Source organism: Corvus kubaryi, unplaced genomic scaffold (assembly GCF_017639235.1).
Source record: "Corvus kubaryi isolate FWS band 111438036 unplaced genomic scaffold, C.kubaryi_AGA036_p1.0 37334, whole genome shotgun sequence".
Classification (NCBI taxonomy): Eukaryota; Metazoa; Chordata; class Aves; order Passeriformes; family Corvidae; genus Corvus; species Corvus kubaryi.
Genome location: NW_024581108.1, coordinates 20532630 through 20560624, shown reverse-complemented (window position 1 = coordinate 20560624; position 27995 = coordinate 20532630). Strand labels below are relative to the sequence as shown.

The following is a 27995-nucleotide window of genomic DNA, read 5'->3' as shown; positions in this document are numbered from 1 at the left end:
GGGGGGAAATGATAAATTAAGAAAAATACAACACAAATGTCAGATTTTATTGAGGTACTGCATTCACATTGGTTTGTGCACTGAACAGTCACATTTGGCTAAACACAACCATGTTCATGACATGAAGACACCACACTGAGATGGCATGTGGGGAAAGCTTAAAATAAAGCTTGGTCAACATGGTGTGCCAAATTCTGCTCTGCTTGACAACTGAGTTATCTCACTGGAATTGCACAGGCTAGAGACAACAACTTGCATGAAAATGATTGACAGCAGTAGCTGATATGTGCAAATCAAAACACACAACTTCTCAGTACAGCAACCATAAACATATACATCCTGGCACAGCTTCAGATTGGCCTCTGGTTATCAACAGTAGTTGTAAGAGCCAGGAAAACACCTCTGGAAGAGTGAATCAGGTTCTTGTGGCTCACAGTCACAGGCCATCCTTGTGGCTTAGGAAATCTTTTGAAGCCACTTGGCTCTGTCAACAGCTTGTTTTGGTGGGGGCTCTGTGAAGGATGCAGCTCTGTATCTGCAAAATACCAATAATAGTTAAGAATTAGACTGAACAGGGAAGATTTTTTTCCTACAAAAAAATCCAGAACAAACCACACAGTTCAATCCATTTCACTGGCATTACTTCTTTCCAAGTATCTCATTATATTCCTAGCCTTTATCAGGTGAAGAACTGCACCTCTAAAGGGCATTATTACAGCTATGAAACACTAAGTGCCTCCTCTGGGAGTGTTTGTGGATGGGTAGCTCTTCTGCTGCTCCTCTATTGTGGATTTCCCCTTGCATGTGATAAAGGGCCAAGGCACAGGGGTGTTAAAACAAAACAAAAAAGATTTTGTAGATAAAGACAGTCATTCATCTAACATTTCTATGCAGTGCCTCCTGGAAAATGCACCACTCATACCTGCATTAAACCAGGCATTGAATTTCTTCTGAATGATAGACATACGATGTGTGCCTTTAACCTTGAAAGACACCAGAATATATTCCAAACTACACTTGAGGAATTTTGATACAAATAAATTGCTCTACTGCTCATTAAAGCAGGATTGATTCCGAGGTAAAGCACAACAGCTGTTGTTACAGATGGGTTTAGAAGCAAATGCTTGTCTGGATATGCAAAAAAATGGACATGCACTGAAGTCCAGCTGGATAATTTCAACTAACTCAGCTACTGACAGAAGTTCTAAAGCATGAAATCTTGGATTCAAGGCAGATGGCAACTAGCAGCAAGAGCATCCTAACCAGCAAAGAACATCACCTCAGTACTGGTTCACTGAGCGGAATGATGCTCATCTGAATTATCAGTGATATTTTTTGTAGATTCTAAATTACTTTCCGCTGAAGGCTCTGAGGATGGTTACTCATTCCCGATGAACTTCAATTAAAACCTGAGACATAGATGTAAACTTGTATTTGTACCCTCCACCAGCACTGCCATCTGGCTGACAGCAGTGTGCCCTGGCAAACTGAGGAGGCAAACCCCACCCTGGGGTGTGTCAAACACCAAAACCAGCCAGTCAAGAAGAGGGGATTATCCTGCTGTATTGAGGCTTGGTGCATCCTCACCGTGAATGCAGTGTGCAATTCTGGGCTCGGCAATTTAAGAAGGATGTTAAGGTACTCAAAAGCATCCAGAGGAGACTAAAAAAGCTGGAGAAAGGGCTGGAAGGACAGCTGGATAGAGTGTCCCATAAGTAGTGGCTAAGGACTTTGAGATTGTCTAGTTCAGGTACAAGGAGGCTGCAGGGTGACCTCACTGCTCTGTTCAGCTTCCTGAGGAGGGGAATGTGGAGAGAATGGTGAGGTGCTGGCACAGGTTGCCCAGAGAAGCTGTGGATGCCACATTGCTGGAAGTGTTCAAGGCCAGGTGGGATGGAGCTCTGAGCAGCCCAGTCTGGTGGAAAGTGTCCCTGCCTGTGACAGCAGGATTGGAAATAGATGATCCTGAAGGTCCCTTCCAACCCAAACCATTCTGTGATTCTCTGATCTCTTCTCCCTGGTATCCAGTGATAGGACGCATCGGAATGATTCAAAGCTCCATCCAGGGGAGGTTTAGACTGGACATTAGGAAGCATTTCTTTACTACTTAGTCAGCTATTCTTCTTTAGTTTTACTTGAGGATTTGGTTTCTCCTTTTTAACTACAGTACTTTGATTTTTCTTGTATTTCACTTTTTTTTATTATTTCAGAACATTTCTCGAGGGCACTGAGATAATTCTGAAAGGTAGTTTTAGCCCCAGAGTCTTGCAACCCTTCTCAGAGTGGTGTCATTCACAAATTTTATTCATGAGCTCTTTAGTCTTTCAGACAAGCTCTTACTACTCATCTGGGATAATGTACCAGACACTACCCAAGACATCCCTCTTCCCTCCAAAAATGCACTTAAAAATGAGTCACTGAAAACTTCTCTTTGACTGCATTTTCATTAAGATTTGTAATCACAGCCACTTGTTCCCACTCATCTGATAGGCAAAACTACCTTGACAAAGAGAGAAATTAGATTGGTTTGTCATGATCTGTCTTCAGATCTGAATCTGTATCAGATTTTTCTTGTGCATAGCTCAACTATTTAATAATTTAATATATTATCACTCTAAGTTAGAAGCAATGCCTCCAGCTGCCTAGTTCCTCTCCTTTTCCTTTTAAAAGCTAAGAGCTGTGTTTGCCCTTTTGCTGGAAAAGAGCACGCAAACAAGCTTGAATTGTATGCTGAACTACACCAGGCGTAAGGGGTCCTGCTCCTAATTAAAACTCAGTGAATTTGGCAGAGGAAATATGCCTGCTAAAGGAAATCCAATTGGCACCTGTAGCTTTCTCACAGCAGAAATTTGTAGCCACTGATGGACTCTCTGGCTTAATGCTGCACTGTGAAGTGGCTCCCCTTGACAGGTGTGGGTATGAAATCTGCAACAAACACATGTGAAAAGCAGGGGACAAAAAACTATTAGAGACCTGGAATTTCTACCAACACTTCAACACAAATATGGCTAAGTTCAGAAAAGATCCTTGCCTCCCTTTCCATTTTCGCAGAAAGTTCCCAGCTTTTCCATTCTGAGTTGGGAAGTGAAAAGGCTCACAGGCTAAGGACATAGTTTTCCTGCATTTAGCTCCAAATGAGGTCTCAAGTATTTTGAGTCTTCACTACAATGCCAGGCTCATTTTGCCTACAAAAAGAGTTGGGTAATTAATCCACAAAAAAAGCTTCCAAATTTTTTGGTCTTTATATAATGCATGCATTCAAACCCTACACAAGTCCTTTGCAGCTGCCTCTCAGTTCTCTCCCTGTAAGCAATAGTGATTAGCAGGCACCCTATAAACATCAGCTCCTCCACCACAACAGAAAAGCAGGCAAACAAAAGCATGAGGAAACAAGAGGCTCATGGCTTTCAGAAAGCAATGCCACATTCACAGACCTCAGCTCATCTCAGTACTTGGCGCCTGCCTCAGATATTTTTGGATTTTCTCACTACAGACGGCTTTCTGACTGCAGGATCCGTTTTAGTCTTCCCATGGCATTTTTCTCCCACAAGCCTTTTCATTTGCAACAGCAGAAAAAAAAAAAACGTGTGGAGGTGGTTAGGAGTTCTGAAATGAGTTTTGTTACACTTCACTATTTTTATAAGGACAAGGAGCCAAAATCAAGTTGTTATGCCGATAAAGAGCTCTGAGAAAGATGCATTTGCACTTGAGATGCACGGGGTGGCTTTTTTTAAGGGTACAAGAGAAAATAGATGAAACAGGAAACTCTTGACTCATTTACTTTCCTGCTCATCTGAAAACAACTGCTGAGCAAACAGGACCACTTATTTTTCTTGTGACTGACATTGCTGATCTGCAGCTATTCTCACATTCTGTGGCTGTTCAGCCATGAGCTTTCACCCCCTGCAGAAAGTAAAATGCATGTTTCATGCCATCTGAAGTCCTTTGCTTTATTCATAAATTCCTCTTAAGTCTGAAGTGCAACTCATCTCTATGTATCGGGGTACACTTTAAACACTATTTTGCATGGTCTGTGCCATAGGCAGTTCAACCTTCACACATGATTTCAGCATAAAAATCTGGTTTCTTGCAAGATAGCCCTCTGTAATTTTGTACCAGAATTGACCTGGCACTCATTCCTGCATCCCCAGGAAGCAATGTATGACTAAACTGCCCACCAGAAACTTCACTGCTTTCACCTTTTGTCACACAGGAGCCTTTCTGGCAATTCATCACTGAAGAAACTCTTTTGAATAAGTTACAGTGTCTGCCTCCTTAGTAAACTCTGGTGCACCCAGGACAGCTCAGAGAAAGGACAGTAACAGCATAAGGGGATTGTAATCTTCTCTGGCACATAACCATGATGGAGTATTCATGTACCAGTAAATCTAGAAGAGATTTGTCTGGGGAAGGACTCTGTCCAAGTCTCTGCAGATACATCCCTACAGCATCAGGGCAGTGTATAAACAAATCAGAGACAGTTTGCTAGTGCTTTTAAGAAAGTTAAAAACCCACATAAAGAATCATTTTATAAAATCCATGTAAAACAGAGTAGAGAGTATACAAATACAACAGAATGAGATGAAAATAAATGTTCTCATGGTACCTCTTTTCTTCACAGCATTGGTGGAATCCATTCAGTGCTTCTGTTTTTTAACATATTGAACTCCCTCTGGCCTCACTGTCTGTAAAACAAAGGCATTTTTAGAAGAACTAAGAGCATTATTCTTCCATAAGTTGCAAATAGTAATACATAGATATGCCCACTGCACTAGAAAAACCACAGTTACTGGAACCTTCTACAATTTTTAGAGGATGAGACAGATCAAAACCATTTCACTTCGCATTCCTGGGCCTCCGGGAGGCTGCAATTATTAATTTACTTGTGTTAAAAAGGAATAAACATCAAAGTGAAGAGCAGTTTAAGGTAGCAGCACTGTGGTATAAGTTGGACCTGTAGCAGGAAATCTGTCTCCTGAAAGAAATTGCATAAAATAATTCCCATATTCAAGAAAATAGACCAGAAATCTCAAACTTTCATCCCTCTCCAAACATAATCAGGCACTGTTGCTTTCAGTGCACCTTCATCCAGTGACCCCAAAGCTCTTTCTGTGTGTGTGGAGGCTCACAATACTTCTTTGATGCAAAGAAGTTTACCCACATTTTATAGAAAGATTAAAGTGATGACAGGAGCACATTAAAATATTTTTAGTTAAGCATTTTGCCAGTTTCCCACAAAATCTTTAGTTCTGCACATCTCCCATCTTTTGAGCCTTTGGTTTTAAAGCTTAGTAGCACTTGAACATTGTTTGTCAGAGCACAGCTTCATAGTTTAATGTAAGTAATAGTTAAAATTCCACCAGCTAACTGATACAGACACCTGCTTGGAGCAGAAGGGCAGGAAGTTTTGAATCAGTTTGCCCAACTGATCAGAGTAACTAAAGCAAAGGCAGCCTGCAGTGGATCACTGCAGGAAGGGAGGAGAGAGATACTCTGCCAGTTTCCACTGATCCCTGCTGAAAGCTGAGAAAACAAAGCTCTAGAAGAAAAGACTTTCCTAACCACACTTTCAACTTAATTAATTTTCTTTCTTACCTGATATTCATTCTTTCATTCCCTTCCTACTTTCCTCATTCTGTTTCCAGTCCTTATTTTCTGCTACTATGCTTCCCATGCTAGTCCCCATATCCATGAACAGCAGGTCATACTTGGAGTCTCTCCTCCCTTTTCTCTGCCCTAAATCTCAACCCTGCACATGATTCCCCATCTGCCAGGCTCCCTCTCCATCCCTCTGCCCAAGCACCAGGCTTCTGCTCCCCAGCCCACCCACAGCCACAGCTCTGCTTCCTGGCCCCCAGGACTTTCTCCATCCCCTCCAGCGTTGCTGCCTCCCTGCTCTGCTGCTCTCAACTCCATCAGTCCCATCCCTCTTCCACATGCTCCCAGCAGCATTCAGCTCCTTGCAGTTTTCTCCTTTATCTACCAGCTCCAAAACCTCTCCCTGCTTTATCCTGTCATCTAATTCTCTTTATGGAGCTCATCAATCTTCCTCCCTGGCCTCCCTGTATTTCACATTACCCTCTAGTTCAACACTGGCTTTGACCTCATTTTCCACTTTCCCAAGCATGGGCCAACACAAAGAGTACAGAAAAGATGAACTTCACTGGGCAGGGTACTTTTCTCCAAGAAAATGTGTGGAGAAGGGACTGAAAAACAGGTTCCCTATATCCAAAAGGGATGAAAAGTTGAGAATGCTAATATTTTAATTTAATAAGGAACTGAAACAAAGCAGATTGGGAAATGGAATTATTTGTTATTGAGGTGTTTTGAAAGCTGCATTTTACTTTGTTTGAATTGAAAAAGCTGCAGTTTGGTTTCAAAAATGCAAAAATAGGATTTGATAGTTTGACATTTTAAAAAATCTGTACAATGATATTTAAGCTAAGAACTTAGTTGAAAACAACTGAGTTATTTCAGCTGTGATAAAAAACAAACTCAAAAAGAAGGAAAAAAAATCCTTATCAGTTACAGAGGAAGACACTTTAGTTTTGAAGCCTACAGCAGCTATGGGTATATTTGTAGTAAAAAACCTGACTCCTAATGAGCTGCAAAAATCTCACTGCTACAAGAAAGTCTGGGAAATTTAAAAGCTAAGGAGTTCAGTAAAGACATTTCAAAATGTAATCATTCCTAGTGATGTACTCTTCCACTAAATTTGAATTCCCAGCTCCAAAATGGAAATATTCTTCATTTCCTAAAGAGGAAAAAAAAAATAGTCTTTTTTTTTTAAACAGTTGAGGCCATTTGGCTGATATTTCCCCATACAGCAATCTGAAGTAGATGACTGACAAAGATAAAACTAGCCTAACTGGGGAAAATTTAAAGGCAGCTACAAGAACACCACGCAGTTGAAATTACTCCTAAACCTAAACGGCAAAGTTATCAAGGCACACTCCAAAAGCCAAGCAGTGCATCTGAATTCACACAGCAGCTATCTGCTTTCACAACCAATAGTCAGATAATTGTACTGAGCTAAGAAGGACAATGTGTGAGAGTTTTGTGCTTTTTCATCAAAATACCTAAATATCTCATATATTTGAATCATGCTCCATGAGGAATCTTTAATTAAGGAGAGAAATAGAGACAGGAAAGTCATCTGGCTATTTTTCAAGCTGCGTTTTTCCTTATTATGAAATGAAACCATGAACTTTTGCATATTATGTCGTCACCGCTTTGCAAGAACAAGGAATTAATAACTTTTATTAAAGCACATTTCCCCCAGCACTTATGATTAATTTACAAGGCCACAGTTCTTTCACACTCCAACCCAAAGGTCCCTGCTGTCTGACTCTGAATGCAGAGGTCTTCCTGTGCTAAATTTTAAGGGAAAAATATTAGTTACTATCATAAAATGTAATTTGCTATTCATGCTTTGCAGTGGCATAGAACACCTCATCTCAAAGGTCTTTCCAGACCTCGCAGAAATACAGGGGCAACTCAGAAAATGTGTTTAAAAACTGTTTGGGTCACCAAGGTCAAGAGTCTCTCTCTACCTTTTATATGTCTGATGGCAAAGCCTGGTCTCAGGGGCCAGCAGAAGATGATCACTCCTGTCCCATCAGCTGCCTGGTCAAGGCAAGTGTATGCGCACCTTTCCCAGAGTCAGGAAGATGTGCCTCTGGATTTCCCCTTTTCTGACTGTTTACCACTCCTATCCTGACAATTATGCAGTATTTGCTCAGTCCTCCCTATCTCTAGCACTAGGGGGATATTCCAGCATTATTCACTCAGCCTTAACAAAACACTTGCAGTTGTGACTTCCTAGTTCCCCATATTTTGAAGGGGATAAACCTTTGGCACAAAGAGAAGCTTTTTATTAGAAGAAGCACAAAGCACATGACCGAATTCCCTTTCACCTTGAATAAATATATAATGTTTGCATATTCAGGCCTTGGATTTCTTTGAGGCCTTTTTTACCACTGTTACAGTTCTCCAGCCCTCAAATGGGAGAAACAAAAACATGTACTATGAGTTAAATGAAAAATACTTTTCTCTTAGAAAGAGCTTAACAAGCAACTGAAATGAAGGATCTTCTTGTTTGTCTGTATCTACTGTGGATCAACTCTGCACTCTACACTAGGATACTACAACTAGAAATGTCTAACTCCAGGAACATTTAAGTAGTTCTTCCTTGTCTATGCCAGTGACTGAGCTCATTTCTCCTGAAATTCAGTGCTCAGATTAAAATGTAAATTTTTGCTAGGGCTAGAACATCCTCAGCTAACTCAGGAACCCAACCTGTAATATTGGATGCTGATGCTATGAAAGACCATTTGTTAAAGGCTAAACAGAGGCAAATTCCAGTTGATATGCCTTTTGTAGAATCAGAAACCTTAATAAAGGGCTTCATATTCACTTTATTGTTAGATTTATCATCGATCTTTAAATTATTTCTGTAAAAATTCAACCATTCCACTTCCGTATTTAGGAGATCTTAGATAAGCCCACAGAACAATGACCAACTTCTACTATTATGTGAGGTAGGAAAGGCATAAAATAATCAATTTTATGTTTAATGAGATACAAAACTCCAACTGAGCTGATGTATTATGGGTGAAATTGAATATAATAAAAAATATTGCTTTCAAAAATGAGTGCTGTGTGAGTGCTCCAGGGAAACAGATGTTGCACAGCACCTGAAGTGTGCCATAGCCTTCATCTAAAGGCAAAACTGTGCTAGTTCAGAAAAAGCTTTGTTGAACTGAGTTCACAGTTAAAACTCAGTCCTCAGGCCTGCAGTTTTCTGAAGCATTTAAAAACTAATTTAATTTTTTAATTTGTTTTCATTGCCTATATACGGTTATTCTGAACTCTCAGAAGAACTGAAAGATGAGGAGAGAGGCTGCTTTTATTTTCCCCAGGCGTGCAAGCAGCTAACCAGCCATCTCATCAGACAGTCAGCCCTTGCATGACTTCCACGCAAAAGAAACCCAAGTATGACGAAGGCAAGCACTCAGGCTTGTCAGTGAAATCCTAAAACATTTCCAAAGATCTCTCAACCTTGGCAAAGCAACTGGCTTTCAATTTCCAGCAACCCACCTCACCAACAGCCAAAGCTATCAGAATTTAGATGTGAAATAATTGTCATTCGAAACAGACAAAGAAACAGAATAATAAAAGTGGAAAACACAGGATGAGAGCAAAGTCAAAGCTCTGTTTAAATACAAAGGAATTTGTCCAAGCAAAGCTCCAAACTACACAGGAAATGGCTGGGAAAAAGCAAAGATCCCTCAGCCTCCCAGCCTTGTAAGGTTGGAATTGTGACTTGGAATGCCTACATGAATGCTGGGTCATGAGTGGGGGAACTTGGGATGCTGTTCACCTCAGGATAGGAAGCAAGGAACAACATTTACTGCCCAAGCAGGATGTGGGTTTGCAGCAGGGTTCGAGTCCGTACAGAAAGATGGAATTGCTTGGTAGCATTGGTGCAGTAGCACCTGCCTCCTTCCCAGCTCCCCACATGCAAAACATGTCTGGCACAAAAATAAAAGGCATGAGAAATACAGCACTGCTGTCCTGGCAATGGATTAGGAGCTGATGCCGTAGCAGGAAAGCCTGAGGGAAGAAGTTAAACAGCAACACATTCAAAAACATAATGCCAGTTTATAATAAAACACAACCATCTTGTAGAAGAGCACGAGAGCATTTTGTTCATCCCACCCAAGAGTTTATTTAAGCTGTTCTAGGTAGCAGGTCTTAATTCCACTCTCTCTCCAGGACAAGTGTGAAGTTTTCAATTTGCAGATTAGTAGCAGTTTGCTGAATGTGTGACTTCAGCAGCTTGCTCATCTCGTACAGCTACACACGGAGGCTTTGCAGTTCTGACAGCTCTATGAACCACTTTTAAACCAAAGCCTGCATTCTCCAGAGAACAAAATTAGACACAGGAAGCTTGGTACGAAGTGGATTGTGTTAACTAGACACTCAGGAGGGGGCCTACTGCTCTAAAATAGGCTATAATTACAGTAACTCACTGGTCATTTACTGCCATGCAGGTATAGAAGCATTTTAAACGAACAACTAAAAAGAAAATTTGAGCTGAGGGGACTTTTGTCCAAGAATTCTTCCCCTTTTTCAACCTGTTGAACTTTCAATGCCTAAATAAGTACAACATTCCTTTTATTTCCTATGACTTTACTGGTTGAACTGCTGAAGAGGTTCATTTAAATATGTAGGAAGTCCAAGACAAAGGGTGAAACTTATCACACCCCATCTTACAAACGAGACTTGCAGTCAGATTTCACAAATGTAGTGAACTGGAGCAGCAGCAGCAGTTTTCCCATGTGAGTGGGTTAGTGCTGACTACATGCACTATTCCTGCAGGCATTTGCCAACATAGTCTAGGCACAAAGATATAGACTACTGGTACTGGAACAAAGAGTCTTAGACTTCAAAGACTGGATCCTATGCCAGGAAGAAAGCAAAAAAGAAGAATGACCTCTCTCTGCCACAAGAAAATACACTTAAAATCTCTCCTGAGATTCTTATCCCTAGAATGAATCACTACTATATGTTTATGTACTCTTGACAGGAAATCCAGAGCAACTAAGTCAGTAAGTCTCTTTCTGATAAAGGGGCTTATTTTTTGCACCTTAACTCAGTATTGCAAACTTTTACACTCTTCCTACTACTAAATAAATACACTGAGCTTGTGCTAAATGTTTTGAGTTTGGTACAGATTTCACAGAGCAGGTAAAACAGCAGGATAGCTTGATTACATTTTGACATCCCCGTCAGAAAGAAAATACACACTGTTGGATCCCTCCACATCCATTTAAAGACAGAGTAAGGCTTTTCCTCTGCAGGTGACAATGCACATCAATAACAACTGGTCTTACCTGCCATCTGTAAGCTTAAACCAGTATCCAGTTTGCTGCGCGGCTTGGTGCTGATAAACAAATAACAGAGAACACACACAGTGATGATAAAAGCAAAGAGGACCACTGCTGCTATTGACAGGCCCACGAGTGCTCCAACACTAAGAGAGAAAAACAAAGAAATTAAGTGTACAAACAGCCGGGGATATCCATTAAAACAATGGTCAAGATGATGTCTGGAGTTTATTTGTAGTCAGGCATGGGAGTAACTGTGTATTTTACTGTAAACAGAAGTTTAGAGCTCAATACTTCAATTGCATAAACCACAGTTATTTCACTGCCCTCAGAAGGGTCAGTGTCATTACACAGTAGTTGAATATCTAGCCTTCAATGACATTTCCTGCATACTACTCCCGAGTCTGATTTAAAGCATATTTATGAAAATCAGAAATAACTTCATGCAGTAACTGACATCAGTGAGATCAAGAAGTTCTTCAGTGCAATACATAATCCTAGATAAACAAAATATCAAATGCACACACAGAGGGTGATTCTAGAGCTCCAGGAAACTCAAGCAACATGACTATTAAAGCTGTATTTTCAGTCTGAAATGCCATTTTTATAGTATACAAAACATGCAAGCCATGTTATTGAATTCTGTTAGCAGCTCTTCAGAGCAGGGTGGAGTACTGTGATCACTGTTGTGCCTTTCTGTTAATGCAATAAATCTCCCATCAGGACTGGAGAAATTCTCCCATGATCTTTGCCACAGTAAAAGGAAAACTAAAGCTGAATTAGTTTACTCACAATATCAAAGGCATCAAAGAGGCAGGAATTAATTACTCTGGAGGCCTAAAATACAGTACTATATGTAGATTTTATCAAGGTACTACTCCTGCAGGATAAAAGCTGCTTTACACATCTCCCATAGGCATACAGTGAGGCAGTATACGTATATACAGAAATCTCTCCTGATTTCCAACCCTTATTTTCAAGTCTTTCCTAATATAAAAGTCTCATGATGAAATAAAGGACCCAATACGATACAGTCTAGCTATCATTTCCTACACTCTCCCGGGCCATTTAATGCCTTCCATGTTCCAGTCCTCTATTCTACAGTCCATGCCAAAGATCCTGACTTCTGGTGAAATTAAACAGCAGCCTTTTGGTCACAGATGAGGAGTCTGAGGACTGAGAATCCCTATATTACTGCTCTGGTATATTTGCAATTTTGACAGACGTCAAAAGGTCAGAAGAGAGATGAATGTCTTGAATTCTACAAGCTCCGTCCTTCAGTCATAAAAATGCCTTTATATATCACTGCTATCAGGGAGAAGTCAACTCTACTGTGGCCTTGCAGGGAGATGAGAAGAACTGTGCCTTGGGATGTTTTTATGAATTTTACATTCAAGCTCCTGCAAAGCTTTTCTACAAGCTCCCACAGCACCAGCACACAGATACGTCCACAGGAGAAGCTCTTAAAAGCAGCAGGATGAGAACAGCAGATATCACTATGACTTTCACATGCAGTTTTCATTAGTTACTGGTCTGATTCAGTAATGAAGTTTGGGCAACATTTAGCTCCATGCACAGCTAAAATGATTTGTTATCAGCAAAATGGTTCTGGAAAGAAGAGTTTTACCCTTCTGAAGATTTTTCCTGGTATTTATCATCCTCATCGAATAGGATGTCCTTATGTATTCATGCATATATGCACATATTAAGCAAATTTTTCCTTATTGTTTTTTGGCCCAAACAAAACTTGCAAGCAAGCAATATTCTGCTTACTATGGAATCTGAATATGACCTACAGCCAGAGATCTCACCTGTGTTCTGGCTTGATTTTTGCATTTTTACTTGGAACACCATGACCCAAATAGACGAAACAGAAGAAATACACAGGAGGCTGAATAGCCATAGAACCAAGTGATACAAACAAGATTCTTCAGAAACAATTATTTGTGCTTTTTTGTCATGGCAGTACAAAACAGCCCTATTGTAATATTCCATTTAAATTCCAGTGTGGGGTGCAGGACTAAGGAGGTTGTTCACCATTATCCAAACACTGAGTAGTCAGCTGCCCTAAAGCCAAATAGATCAAGTATATATCAAAGATTATACATTTTTCTGTTCAGGAATGTGTTACTTCTTGGTTGTAGCTCTCCTTCATGCAGTTGTAGATGATGATATGAACAATACAGTTGTGTATTGCACAGCACAATGCATCTTCAGTATCACTACACAACTTGTGTAAGATGCTTTGTGAGTTACAAAAGGCAAAGATAAGAAAAACCTGAGGAACTCTCCAGGTCAAAAACTCATCATAGGTTATGTGCTACAAGAAATGTTTCTCATGCTGCAGCAGCAACATGAGAAGATCTCACCACCATCACAAAACCAAGTAGATACTCTGATTGCACTTCCTGAATGAATCAGAAATCAGGACAATTTGTACTTACTCTTTTTAAACACACAATGTTTCGATACCAGATTGTTTTCAAAGTGCTGAAGCCATCAACCCACAGAGAAGGTATAATTACGTTCTATAAGATTAATTTTGAGTTAAAGTTTGGGGATGGAGGGTTGTGTCTTAATTTATCTTATTCAGAGAAATTTAATATGTCTTCCACAGCTCTGAATACTGATGTTTCTTAACCAGAACACAATCTTTTCTGTCTTTTTTACTAGTTAAAGCTGTCAGAAACAAAATACCAAATAACTATAATTGCTGACCACTTTAACAATTACACTCCTCTGAAACTAAAGACAACCTTACAGCATATCCTCTAGATTCTACAGCAATTATTGTGGTGCTGCATATCTGCTTTAAAAAGCCCTTGCTAAAAGCATTTTGCGACCTTCCATTCTTTACCTTAAACACTGTCTGCAGGCCACCCAGCAGTTACATGGTAACAGTCTAAAGGTCTCAGGGTCTCTGTCTTCAAGATCAGTCTTCTGACAGCAGAGACATTAAACAAGCAAACTAAAAAGTCCCTCTTGCCCACAGCTGTGACCTCATTAGTGAGCAAAACCGTTTTGCATTAACAACCCACTCAACCCCAAAGTGATGATCTGGTATAAAGATGGCAAAGAAGGCGTAGAGGTAACCCTGACATAAGCAATGTTAAATGTGGTGGGACATCCAAACAGAACTCTCCCAAGTTACTTTCCACATAAAGTAGGAGCCATACCACACATGCTGTTACACTGAGTGCCACATCCAGGCCTGCAGCAGAGCCAAAGGCTTCACTCAGCAGAGAGGCTCCACTCTGCCAGCAGCCTGCCCAGGGCTTCCCAGGCTGTGTCCAGAGAGCTGCTGAGTGGGTCATCAACTTGTCTGTCAGTGGATGTTCAGCATCACACACATACAGTTATTTTTAGTCCATAAAATTAGTCTATCCACACCAGTAACAGCCAGGAAAATTTAAATATTGGCTGAGCAGAGGCAGTATTGCCCACAGATAGACTAAAAGGAAGCTCATGAGTCACCCGGATCCGAGTAAATCAAATGTTCCCAATGCCATTGTTGCAGTGACGTGTTGTTCATAGTATTTGCAAAGCACACAGATAAATATTCTCAAGAAACTGGAAGAATGGGCATAGAGAAACAGAAGACTTGCTATTTTGGAAAGCCAAAACAGATGCCTGGAGGTCGGTACAGCCAAGCAAAGCTTGGCCTCAGTATTAGGCCACCATAGCTCTACGGGTATTAATTAAGAAAGCGTTCTGAGTAAAATCTATACTTGGCTTGACAGAATTTGAATCAAATATGTATTATTACACACAACTTAAAAGATACAGCTTTGGAATGGATATTATAATTCTATTTGATACTGAAAGATGCCATTAAATTTGCAAAACAAAACTTCACAGAAGAGTGACAAAAATGAACCTAAAATATTTTAAAACAAAGAGAAACCAAAAGGCTGACTGACCATAACTGCTGCAGTTCAGTACAAATATCACATGTTCAGCATTTCTCCCCTTCCATTTAGCTTGGGAGGTAAAGCAGATGTGCATGCACAGCACACTGCTCTGGAGGCTGAGCTGCTCAGTGTTCTGCTTGCTGGTGTTTTATAGCATCTGTGTTTTGTGGATTCAAAAGCTGAATAACCTTCTGATAAATTCTGCCTTTTCCTAGTGCTGCCTTCCCTGTTCCATGGGCTCCTGGCAGCTCTAAAAGACAGCAAAATGCATCCTTCCCTCTTCTTTGTGGAAATAAGTCCTTCAAGATCTATGATCTAACAAAAAAACCCAAACCAAACCAAAGAAAACCAAAATAAAAAAAACCCAAATCAACAAACAAAAAATCCAAAACAAAACAAAAAAAAAGGAACTATATTATTTGATTTTAAATAACAGAAAAAAATTTAAAAGAAAGGATAACTCATATATTAATAATACTATCAATTGCATACAGAAATTAATAATAGTATTAATTACATATAATAAATTCTGGGGGAAATATGAAATGTGTCAGAGTTGCTCAACGGTCTATTATCTATGTAAGTCCAGCAGCTCCCAGTACAGCAGGTGTTAGGATGTTGTCAAATATTGCAGTTTTTGCAGAAGTGGGAGGGGGAAAGAGGGTTCCATGTTGCTAAGGGATAGGGCAGTGTCTGGTTCTAAACACAGTACAGGCAGTAGAGATTTGGCAAGAAAAAAGAAGAGGATAGGCCTGCAAGAGACTATTGCTTCAGGTTGCTAAGGCTGCTGGCTTCTCCATGAACTGCTTGCATCAGAGCTGGATGCCATGCCCCTCCCACAGCAGGAAAAACACAAGTGAAATGTGCAACAGTTTCCTGAAATTCTACCTGATGTGCTACCAAACTGAAGTAATCCCTTAGGTATCACCAACCAGTTGTGGTGCAGTCACTCACTGCTTTCAAATATCTGGGGGGAGGCAAGCAAATGAAGATTTAGGAAAATAAACCTAAAGCTCTGGAGTACAGCAAAACCTGAAACAATTCCCCCATCAGAGCTTCCAACTTCTTTCCCTTCCTCAATACATTCCACCTCCAGACTTACCTTGGCTGATTTGCCTAACTCTTGTTTAATTTTAAGTCTTAAGGGTTTCAAGTCTTAAAAGTGTGTCCTCAAGGGCTGAAGGAAGCATTTTAAGGATTATTTTAACATATGGTTGTTACCAACCAATACAAGTAACAGTCTAGTGATCACCAAAACATTCTGGGAGGCCAGAAAATGTTATTTTTATGTTCTACTTAAACTTCTAATTGAACTGTCATGTGAAAATGTATACAGTTTTCAAAATAATGAATATTAATATGTTTTCAGTGTGTTAATAACTAAAAATTACTCTATTTGTTACTGAAAACACTTACAGGAAGTGGTTCAATTCTAACCACTCAGTAACTTTGCTTGGAGAGGTAAATTGTATTTATTCACCTATTTTCTACAATGAATATAGTCAGTTATGGCAGAAGTTAAGCACAACCAAAACTCCACAAATTGCAATTTCCTTAAGTCCTTTTAACAGCTTAGGGCTACTGTAGAAAGAAGAAAAAAAAATCCTTAATTTTCAAAGTTTGGGCCCAGATTTCTGACTTAGGTGAAAGCTAAGCAGTTACTTCTCACACCCTACAAAATCTTTTTAAAGGAAAAACGTTCAGAGAGGTGCTTCATTAAAGCCTCTCCTGGGATTCAGTTCTTGGAAGTAGTTTCTTAAAAGATCAAGCTTTAAGAGTCTTCACTACAACATCCAGATGAGAGGTTGTTATGCCATGTTAACTTATTCCTTCAGTTCTTCTGCCATTTTGAGCAAGTTTACTGTGATTGAAACAGTCAAAGACTATGCAAAAATATAACATTAAAACAGTATGAGTATTTCATAGCAAAAGTGTAAAAAAGGACACTTGGACATGTCTTCTCACATCAGAGAAGCCAAATAATTCTGTGTCAGTCACAGCGGAAGATGCCTGGGAGATCCCCACAATCAACCCACCCTTTGCACCAGACAAAGTAGATTTTAAATAATAATACATTAAATATTAGACCAGATAAATTAAACTAGTAAGTCCACAGTACTGGATAGCATTAACTCACGAGCCCTGAAGGAATTCACATGTGGAACTGCAGGGCTGCTGGCCGAGGTGCTGGGTGTGTCTGGTTGCACAGTGCTGAATCGGAGCCTGGCTATGACCCCCAAGCCACGATGCCCCTGCTCACCTTCCCCGAATATGAGAGACAGGTCCTTTGATGGTAAAGCCTCCACCCCCAACCATCTCGTTACTATGCTCTACCCACAGGAAGCTGAAGGCACTTGCAGCTTCCTGACATAAAATCTTTAATGAAAGGATCAGCATTAGGATGAGGAGAAAACACTACCTTGTTAACCTGCTGAAGTCTATGAAGTGTCAATAGGCAGATGGATAAAGGAACCCAGAAGACAGAGTCAGATGTCTCAAAAAGCCTTTGGACAAAGCCCTGCACTGAATGTGGGGTTAAAAAGACTGAACTAATACAGGATTAGGGAAAGGTTTTGCCACAAATTTAAGGCTGCTTAAAAGCATAAGGAGCAAAGTGCAAGGCTAAGTGGTCTCTTTTCAGTGTAAAGAAAAGTCACTGAGACTGATTTTTATTCATATCTTCATCTATGACCTGGTGAAGAAGGAAATCTGAGTTCCTGATGATCCTAAGCCCCTACAAGCAATCAAATGCTGAGGGCAAGGAATGCTAGAAGACTTGCAGAAAACTGAGTGAACAGGCAAAAGTGATGTACCTGAGTTTCAGTGTACATAATGTAATGCATAAAGAACAAAACCAAGCCTACATAGCAATAAACTCAGAACAGACAGTTCTGAACTCGAGAAAAGTTTTAGAGTCTTCAGTGACAGCTCACTGAAATCATGGAGCCAATGTGAACTGGCAGCCAAAGACATCAACAGTACTTTGGCCACCAACAGGAAGGATTTTGTGAGCAAGACTGGAGGCAATATTTGGCCACTCTGTAGAACCCTGCCACACCCACGTCTTGGGCATGCAGCTCCAGATTATGCACCTCTAAGATCAGCCCTGTGGAGTGAAAAACAGTATGGATAAGATGCAAGTGAAATAATTGGTGTGACATAGCATCTGCCTCAATGATAGTCCAGAAGCTGTTTGGTTTGGAAAGGTGAAAGCTGAGAATAGATGTACCAAATGCTCACAACATTTTAAACACTGGGCATAAACTGAACCTGCAATTGCTGCTCACCAAATCTCACAATCCTAATACTAGAGGGCACTCAGGAAAACTGGTAGGAAACAGTATAAAACAGATAAAATTACCTATCTTCAAACAGCAGGTAGCGACTGCTGCCACCAGGGCTGCAGAAGCAGACGGTATAAGCCAGCCCAGAAAGAGATTTGACAAAATAAGAATAACAAGTCCGTAAGAAACATAGCGGAAGCCCCATGCAGAGGTGTACTAACATGCTGACACGGCCAGTGTGGATGCTGTGGAGCCTGAGGAGAATCAGGCACAGAAAGCAGCCGGGCTGGCTGAGTGCAACTCTTCCTGCCGCTGCTGGAGATCCAGCCAGAGCCAGGCAAATACCTGCACTATCCCGGGAGAGTACCAGGCTCATCATCTGCGTCTTCCCAGTGGAAAGTTACGTAGTACTTTATCTTACATGGAAAAGTAGCTCAAGTCACTGGGAACTTTATGCGCCCAGCATCTTAGGCGCTCAGGCCCCGAGATAGCCGCTCCGCTCACACCCAAAGGGCGGGAGACGCTCCGGATGCTCTGCCTGAGGCACCGAGCGTTTCCCAGAGCTTCCTTACGAAGACCACGAGTTATTTCCTTCAGAAACTACCCTGGCAAGAGCAAAAGTCTCTCTGGGCTGAAGATGCAGCTCTACTCTCAGCGGGACAAAGGCAGCCTTCAAGTGCCCGGCTACAAGTACCTCACAAACACACATCCGAGCGAGCTCGGGCGAACACGGGTCTCCCCCTCAGAGCCTCTACCGCGGAAGGCACCGCCGCTCCCCTACCTGAGCCACCACATGTAGCTGTGCTCGTAGGGGAAGAAGCTGTGGGGGTCATCGCAGCAGTACTTGACGTCCTGGAAGCCGCAGCAGAACACGGCGCGGGCGTCGCCGCCCGCCCGCGGGCAGCTGAACCCGCTCACTAGCACCTTGTCGGCGTTGAGGTAACTGCTGCACTCGGCGCTCATGGCGCGGCCGGCCGCCCGCTGCCCGCCCGGCGCCTCGGCTCGGCAGCACCCGGGCGGGAGAGAGGGCGAGGCGAGGCGAGGCGAGGCGAGGCGAGGCGAGGCGAGGCGGCGGTGGCGGGCGGGGCCGGGCGGGCAGGGGCTGCGCCGGCGGCAGGGACCGCCGCGCCCACTGGCCCCGGGGCCGCCACAGGGCGGGAGCGGCGGGAGCCGCCCGCGCCCTCAGCGCAGGCAGGGGAGGGCGGGAGACCGCCGTGAGGGGCCGGCCACCCCCGGGCTGCGACCTCAAAGGCTGGCTCTTGGCTGTCCCTCAGCGCTGGGTCCCATGTTGAGGGGGGCTTTCGGGGGCTCGTCCTCACCCATAACCTGGGTGGGGTCTCAGGACAGGCAAAAGAAGGAGAGCATGAGAAGGGATCACACTTCTGTAGGACTCAGCCCCCCTTGTCTTGATGAGGGGGGAAAAGCTCCAGCTCAAAAACAGGCTCAACACTTAAAGATGCACTGCGCAAAGTGAGAGGATGAATGACAGCGATGTGGCTGGTGCAAAGACTCTGGAAATGGGGAGATCAGGAGAAATCAATGAGTGCTGAATATCAACAAAGAAAAAGGCTAGATAACGATGAGATTTTGTGACAGTTGTGACTTCATCACTTGAGTTGTTCCGATGAAATCAGATATAATCAGATCAATGATAAAATTGAGGATTGACTTCTTTGAAATGTATATGGCAAAACGATCTACCAAAGACCGGAAGGCAGCCTTTTCCCCTCGGTTATGTCAATTGTGCCAGTATGTGCTAGGATTTGATTGTGGCTCTTGTGTTATTTGAGATTAAGAGACAATCTCCTGGTCATTTGGTTCACAAAGGCATGGGGACTGTTTTTCTGTGATTGAGGAAAGTCTCTAATGAGGAAAGGATGGGCGAATCTTAGCTCAGAAGTCATCAGTTGGTTGCCCAGATTGCGTGTATGCATCAGTCAGCTAAACAACATGTGGTGTGGTTGAAACTAAGAAATACAGGGGTAAATGTCATGGTTTTGGAGACTGATTCAAGACTTTGTGAAGTTGCCAACACCATGTTCACAACAGAAACCTAAATAGATCTTACAACTTCCCAGGATGGAGAAACATGTAATTCCAGTCTTATAGGTATTAATCTTTTGAAATGTCTTTATGTATCTTGCTCAATCGCTAATAGCTGTTTTCTTCCAAAATATGAATTCCCATCCTTGTGTTTCTCTTTGATTCTCTTTATCCCTCTGGGATTGTTTTTTTCTTCATCTTATCCTTTCTTGATTGTTTCCCCTGAAGTTCTGTTCATACCAGAATTCAACAACCATGGCAGAGAGTCGTGAATTCAGGAGTCATTCAGTTCACCTTTTCAAGTGAGCGTTCCCAAATTAAATGGTCAAGAGACATTTAGGAATAGAGAACATTCTTGGTTATTTTTGTACTTCACTTTGCTATCTTACTTTTGGAGATTTTCCTCTCATTATTCAGAACTCAGATAACTATTTTCCTCTCCGAAGTATTACTGCAGTGATTTGGAACAAACAAAATTTCCCATCACGGTTTTATGCTCAGTCTTACACAAACTTTCATCCATACTTAATGAGTGTAGGGTAGATCTGTGCCAGAGTTGGAGTAAGGGTGGATTCTTTGTCCAAACTTGAAGAAATTTGGTTTCAAAGAAAGCTGAAATGTTCTGAGGTGGCAACATCTTTTTTCATTTGTTTGTTTCATCGATCGGTGTACTCATTCATACCATCAATCAATTTGTACTTGCCATGATTACTGAGTGACAATAATTAGCATGCTTAGTTGTTCCAATTATTTGGGAAGGTTTATATGAAACATTAGAAATTACCTTTGAGTTATCTGCCTCAGTGACTGAATTAACTATGTTATTGCTGGAGGATTGAAATAAAAAAACATTCTCTTTTGATGAGACACTCAGAAACAGTATTTGAAGTGTGAGTGGGAGGCTCTTCACTGGCCAGTGGAACAGGTGCATCATCTTTATCTTTTTTTCTTTATGTCAGAAGAAAAGATCACATATTTTATCATTCCAATTACAAAACACAGACCTCTTCCAGTAAGAGCTAGTGGTTTAGACCTCATAAAATTTTTTGCCCTCCTCTTCACTATTACCAGTATCAATTTAAGTTACTACACAGGTGACAAGACCAGTTCTTTCTGCTGAGTGACAAATGTGTTTCAACCTAACAATGAGGTCATCCAGCTTTCAGAAAAAACACAGATCAAAGACCTTTGTAGGACACTTTTAACTAAGAGACAAATTATCCAGGTATTCAGGAGAAGCTTTCAGAGCTGTATCCAAAACAGGATACTTCTATTCTCTGAGTCCTGAACTATCATCCATGTGAATATGAGTCTCTTCTGCAGTGAAGCTCTGCTCTAATTCTGGTAAAATGTGCCAGCTTTCTAAGATGCTTGCAACCCAGACTCTTCTGCAAATCTTTAACTGATTTACTGGAACACACATTGGCTTCCAAGAGACTGTATAGCTACACTTGAAGCCTCTCTTCAAAATACTTGGGGCCATGGATCTGCAGCTTTCTCTTTCTTATAACTGCTTTCAAGCCTTCCAGATGTACTCATAAATAGATGTATGTTGTCTATGCAGTAATTAGAACACAGCATTTTTGTAGTCATTAAAAATAATTGTAATCTTCATCTAAACTACAATTAATGTGAAAACCATACAGCCTTATTTACTTATCCTGACTCCACCAGATACTGGCCAGCAGAACTGGGCTGGTTTAACTTTCTAGCAAATTACAGGAGTTTTTCTGGCTGATACAGTTTAGAGCAAAGGAGGCTTGAGAGAAAAGTGAAAACTTCCTGATTTAGCCTTTCTATTTAGAGACAAGTCAAAGTGAATTGTGCTTCTCCACTGACCACTACTTAAAAGCTAAAAACATTCACATTAACCATTGTGGGACAAATTTCTACCAGCCAACCTTCCACAGAAAGTTAATTATGAACTGTGATATAGCTGTCTAGATCAGCATCAATCTTCAAATCTACATGGCAAGGTTTTCCTTAAGAGCATAACCTAATTATTACCTAGCAAGAGCTGCATAAATTACTTTCAAAAGTAATCTGGTGGCAAATTATGCAATTAAACAAAATTGTCATGCCAGGATGGTGTAACGAGCTCTGATTAGGAGTAAAAAGTTAAATTGACATCAGGGTTAGTGTAGATGAAGTATTTTATCACGTTACATGGGCAGCAGGCACTTCAGGAAGGCAGATGACAGCACAAGGTTCAAACCAAAAAGGGGCACAGAAGTTTTGAGTGGTGCATACTTGCAATACAGTGAGATGCTGTATTGTGTCCTGCTATTTAAGCAGAAAATGCATTACAACATATCTTTGTGTCTCTAAAATTATAAATCATTCTATTTTACAAGCAGGATAAATGAAAGCAAAGGTAAATGATTGAGGCCGGGTCAGAGTGAGATTTTTTTTGTGAGTAAGGAACATGCCAATTCTGTGTCTTTTACTCAGTTAGGTAAAAAGAATTTTCCTTTCTGAAAAGAAAAAAGAAATGAAAACCACTCCATGAAGACTGCAGTCAAGACTGTCCTCAAGAGAGGACTAAAAAAGAACTGTGTATTAGTGAAGGACTGAAATCTATCAAGAGGATATGATACATCTTGGGTTCTGCTCTCAATTCAACCAGCTGCAAGCAAGTTGCTTTCCCAGATTGTGCTTCAGTTTAACTCCGTAGATTTGTGATGGTGATGGAGTTGCCTGACACTTTTATGCAAAAGTGTTTGTATTTTGAGATCCTCTCTGTGCAAGTGAACACATGTATAAAGTATCATTATAGGAGTTTTTCAGGTCACTCTAGAGCCAACCAATTTTCCTAGTTATTTTAACTATACTTCATACACATTATCCACTAATTGATTCCCCCAGTTAATATAGGGTATAGATTTTGACTTTAAGCTGTCTCTGCTTCACAGAACTAAATAACAAAGAAGGATGAAGTAATATTGAGCATCAGGCAGTTGGAAGAGATTTCAGTCAAGATTTTAAGAAGGAAAAGCAGTGAAACAGAGAAGTAGGAAGTGTTGACATTGGTAGTTTTGCAGTGAGGATGGAGCTCCGATAAGTAATTTGTGTTTGTATGTCTAATGGCCTCATTATCTACAGTGTTAATGCGCTGTTTTGGTAAACATTTCAGAATAATGACTCACTGAAGCAAATCTTATCTTTTTACACTTACTCTCCTATCTAGAAGTAGAATAATCAGATGCATAAAATAGTTTTCAACAATGAACCTAACCAAATAGTCTTGACTGCAGTCTTCATGGAGTGGTTTTCATTTCTTTTTTCTTTTCAGAAAGGAAAATTCTTTTTACCTAACTGAGTAAAAGACACAGAATTGGCATGTTCCTTACTCACAAAAAAAATCTCACTCTGACCCGGCCTCAATCATTTACCTTTGCTTTCATTTATCCTGCTTGTAAAATAGAATGATTTATAATTTTAGAGACACAAAGATATGTTGTAATGCATTTTCTGTTTGAATAGGAGGACACAAATTTTAAAGGATTCTAGCAAGTATGTTATTTCTGTATGTAGGGGATGATTAGGGGGATAGTTCTGAAACTGACTTATTCAATTACAAGACAGTTAGAAATGATGGGCCTATTATTTCAGACTATTTAAGCAAGATCTCCATCAGAGATAGCACATGTAAAACGTGTAGGTTGCTTGATCCTTTCAGCATTTATTCTACATTATTCGACAAAACAGAAAATTATAGATTCATAGTCTTATATGAATTGTCACTTTCTACCACAGTTTGAATTTACCTTGTCTGAAACTGAAGATTAAAGAAAAATACCTAAGTAAACAGGTTTGAAGGCCTGACTTCTAAATTTCAGCGAATAAATAATGCAATAAAACGTCTTCCCACCATTTTCACGGTAAACTCAAACTGAAGCTTATTAATTTTCTTCATTTTGTTCAACCTCTTAGGTCAATAATTTAGATTTAGTCCTATTAAGCATATTTTTAAAACATCAAAAGTTGTTTTGTTATAAAACTGTATAAATTTTTTGCATATTTTCGTGTGCCTTGGCTCAGAATCCTTTCTGTCACTTAGCCATCATAGAGAACTTTCATTCTAATCTATAATTCAAAGAGATGCAGATATCAATAGCAGCAATAATTCTTCCTCTTTAACCCTCCCACATAACTGTCTTTATATTTCGTGTGTAGGGGGTAACATCATCTATTGTTAAAGTTCTGCAGCAGGAGAAAAACTTTTTGATGAGCCTATTTACAATTGCTTCTTATTTTAAAAAGCTTTATTGTTGGGACTGAAGTTTTCTGTCCTGTGTGAAAGAAGTGTTAAAGCCAAAGATTCAGGCTCTGACCTAGTCTGGGGTAAGAAACTGGAACTGGCGTGACAAATATAAGAATTGGAGGCTGGGGTTTGGCAGTTAGAGAGAACAAGGATAGGGTGAAGAAATGGGAGTAGGAAAGAGGCAAATTGAAAGGACAAGGCAAAGAGAAGCAGCCTTTGGAGTAACAGGAGCTCTGTGCCCTACCTATGAATCTTGGGACAGAACCCAAGTTTCCTACTTGTTTCCCCTTCCTCTTCTATGAGCAAGTATGTTTAAACTTTGTGGTAAAATGTATGCTTCATTTAGTTCTCTTTCACACATGTGATGGCAAACAGTGACTTCCTTATGTCATTAATTCAAGTGGCAAAACTCTGTATGGTGGTTTGAAATATTTCAGACGACTCATATCATTGCCGATATGAAACTCTGCTCTTGTTTTCTCTATTTGTTTTCAAACAGAAGAAATTTTGTGTACAAAATTACATTCAAAGAATATCAGATTACTCAGAATTTAGAAATTCCAGACCTAGAGCTAATAACCATACTATTTTTGGGGAGATTTCAGTGCATTTTGCAATGAGTTTTTAATGATTTTATTTTCTTACTCTTTTCTAATGGATGGTCAAAAGGTTATTTACTGAATGTTAACCATACCTAGTGGGAATACAGAATTACTTCAGCCATTGTTTTTGGTAATACTTGTGATCACTTCACAGATACTAATTCATTTTTCCAGTGCTCTGTGGTGTGAGGGTGTTTCACTCCTGATATTGTTACATTGCTCACAAGCAATGACATGCCTTTCTCAGCAACTGTTTCCTTGACAGACTTTCAGTTTTATTTTCTAGCTTCAAAACATCAGTTTTATTCCTCATGTCTGGTGCTAAAGGTGAGTTTGTTTTCCATCTTTGAACACAACTATATTTGGAGATACTGTAAAGAGAATCAGTTTCCACAGCCCTCCTGTCTCTGGCTGAAATTAGAAAGCCTTACTCAGTTTCAAATCCCTTTTCACTTCAGCAGTGGATACAAGGAGCAGTTGTCTAACATAAGAAGATGATCCAAAGGAAAAATAAAAAATATATTCTTATTATGAACACCTAACATAGCCTGTCCTTTGATAAGATGGTTCAGAATATTAAATGGATATAGACTGCCAATAATAACTAGAGGTTTAATGGTTTTTATGTCTTCAGGACACTACAGGTCTTCCAACTTAACTACATTTGCACAATAGTTATTAAAATGCAACTGTTACCTCTTAATCTTATGTATCCCTCATTATCAGAGCACCTGATTACCACACAATCTGTAATTAATGGAATTGCTCTAGTGACAGACTAGGCCTTCTGAAGCTGGGCCAAGTGAGCCATTGGTCAGGGCTCCACCTCACTGGTCCTGGTTTGGTGAAAAGATCACCAGCTACATCTCAGATGAGTGATTCATTTCATCTGTGTTAATCTCAGTAATCAGATGTTCTCTTAGAAATTGGATGAAGCTATAAGATATATTGTATCTGTTCATCCTAACCATCTTCTCATCCTTCATCCATACCTAGAATTTACACCAGGGATTTTGACAGGAGTTGTTTCTGTGCTGCTACTGAAGCAGAATGCATCAGTGCAACTCACTGGGGTGGGCATGATGAACATCTCAACAGAAGTAGTCAAAGCAGAATCAAGCTAAATTATCTTCATTTACAGTAGCATTGTTGTTTGCCTTATGGAAAGGAATGTGATTACTTCATTTGTTGTTGCTGTCTATTTTTCCCTTTAACTGATGCCAAAATAATCAACTTTCACATGATAGCTTGCTTTCTCTGGTCGGATTAACTAAAGGTGATAGATACAATTGTACAAACTTGGAAGCAGAAGATCAGGTTCTGTTCTTTGCTTTTCACTCACTTGTTACATGCTTTTGGGAAAATGGTATCACCCACATGCTTAGTTGCTTCACCCATAAGATCAATATCAAGCTTTTTTTTCATGATGCTCTGAGGTTTCTGAAAGTTTCAGTAACCGGATATAGTTATCACCATATTAGACTAAAAATGTTCTACTTTACCATTCCTTCTGATTACTATAGTTCCTCCATCAGTAACAAACATTCTTGGTTTCCATCTCACTAAAAATATTCCTGTTTTGTTTTGCACCTCATTACATTGAGTATGTATTAAATTTAGACTACAGCACTTAACATTTATTTTTTTAAAAATTGAAAAAGCTGTATTCTAAAATTTTTAAAAGGACAATTATTTAAACTGCTTTTTGGTTTTTAGGGGGTTTTTTTGTTTTGGTTTGATTTTTTTGTTTGTTTGTATTTTGGGGCTTTTTGTTTTGCTGGTTTTTTGTTGTTGGGGTTTTTTTGGTTGTTGTTTTCTGTAACCAGGGATGAATTTGAAGGTTAATAAAAAGATCTGCTGAGAAATTGTTTTTCCATTGACATAATTAAGAATCCATCCTACCAGAATAAGAGTAAAGTCTTAATTTTTTGCAGAATATGTGTCCAAATAGTGTAAATTTGTGAAGGCAAGGCAGCCAAGGTCTGGTTGGTGTTAAGCCATAATTACATAATCTGAATTATAAAAAGCAAGGAATCTTCAGGTGAGGAGGAAACTGCAAGAGCTTGTCTTGGGCTGGGAGTTCTATATGGATTCATGAAAAGCTCGAGCCTATGAACAGAGTTGTGTGTAGCTAATTGAGTCATACAATCACTGGGAAAAAGCTGCAAAAAAGACCAATGTCACCATATCAGTTTTGATCATGGATGTTTCCTAGCTGTTCATGTTGATTCACTTCATATTAAGAAGTATTCTAAAGCAGCTCACAGATGTTTTTCCCAATCAGCTGGTTCAGTTATTGGGGAATGCTTCCTTCTTGCGTATGTACAGCCTTGTAAACAAAAATATGGTACAAAGCCTCTTTTCTTCAGAGAAGAATTGTTGTCACTCGCACTATTAGCTGGGAATGCACATGTATGACTGTAGTTCTACACGCTTCTTCTTATTGTTGGACTTTTAATCAGCATTTGTATCAATGTAAAGGAAGATAAGGGTAAGAGGAGATGGAATTTCAATGACTTTTTTTTTTTTTGCTTCACTGATTGCTGTTTTATAATTGAATTGCAATTTAAATTTTACATTCAAAATGTTCAGGCTGAGACACAAGCACTGCACTGCCTATTCCAATGGAAATTTGAATTTTTATCTCATTATAGGTCTAAAATTCATAATTTTTATCACACTAGACATTTTTACATTAGAAGCTCCCACTCTAAATTCTAATCTCTTTTCTGTTTCAGAATAATGCCTATAGGAAATATGTAATGTTTTTATATTACTGCAATTTGTTCTCAGAAAGTCCCAAATCTTGTTTAAAAAAATGCAAGAATTGTGATTATATAAACAAAGACAGCATCCTATACAAGGCCAAACATAAGCAGTAATTCACCTAACCTTTAAGGCTTTCCACATTATCTCCTGGGTGTAAAAATTTGAAAGCCTAACTATTCTACAACAAGAGGCCCTTATATCTGGAAATTGTCCATATTTTTGGCAGAATG

General features: G+C 40.0%; 1 protein-coding gene across 1 annotated transcript; it reads right to left on the bottom strand.

Annotated features, from left to right (window-relative positions):
• Window positions 1-26: 26 nt before the first annotated feature.
• Window positions 27-19140, bottom strand: SHISAL2A (shisa like 2A). The gene is given in 4 exon segments (XM_042030715.1): window positions 27-464; window positions 466-535; window positions 10899-11038; window positions 18869-19140. Coding segments are annotated over 4 exon segments (420 nt in total). The 5' UTR covers window positions 19051-19140; the 3' UTR covers window positions 27-436.
• Between the last annotated feature and the right edge of the window lie 8855 nt (window positions 19141-27995).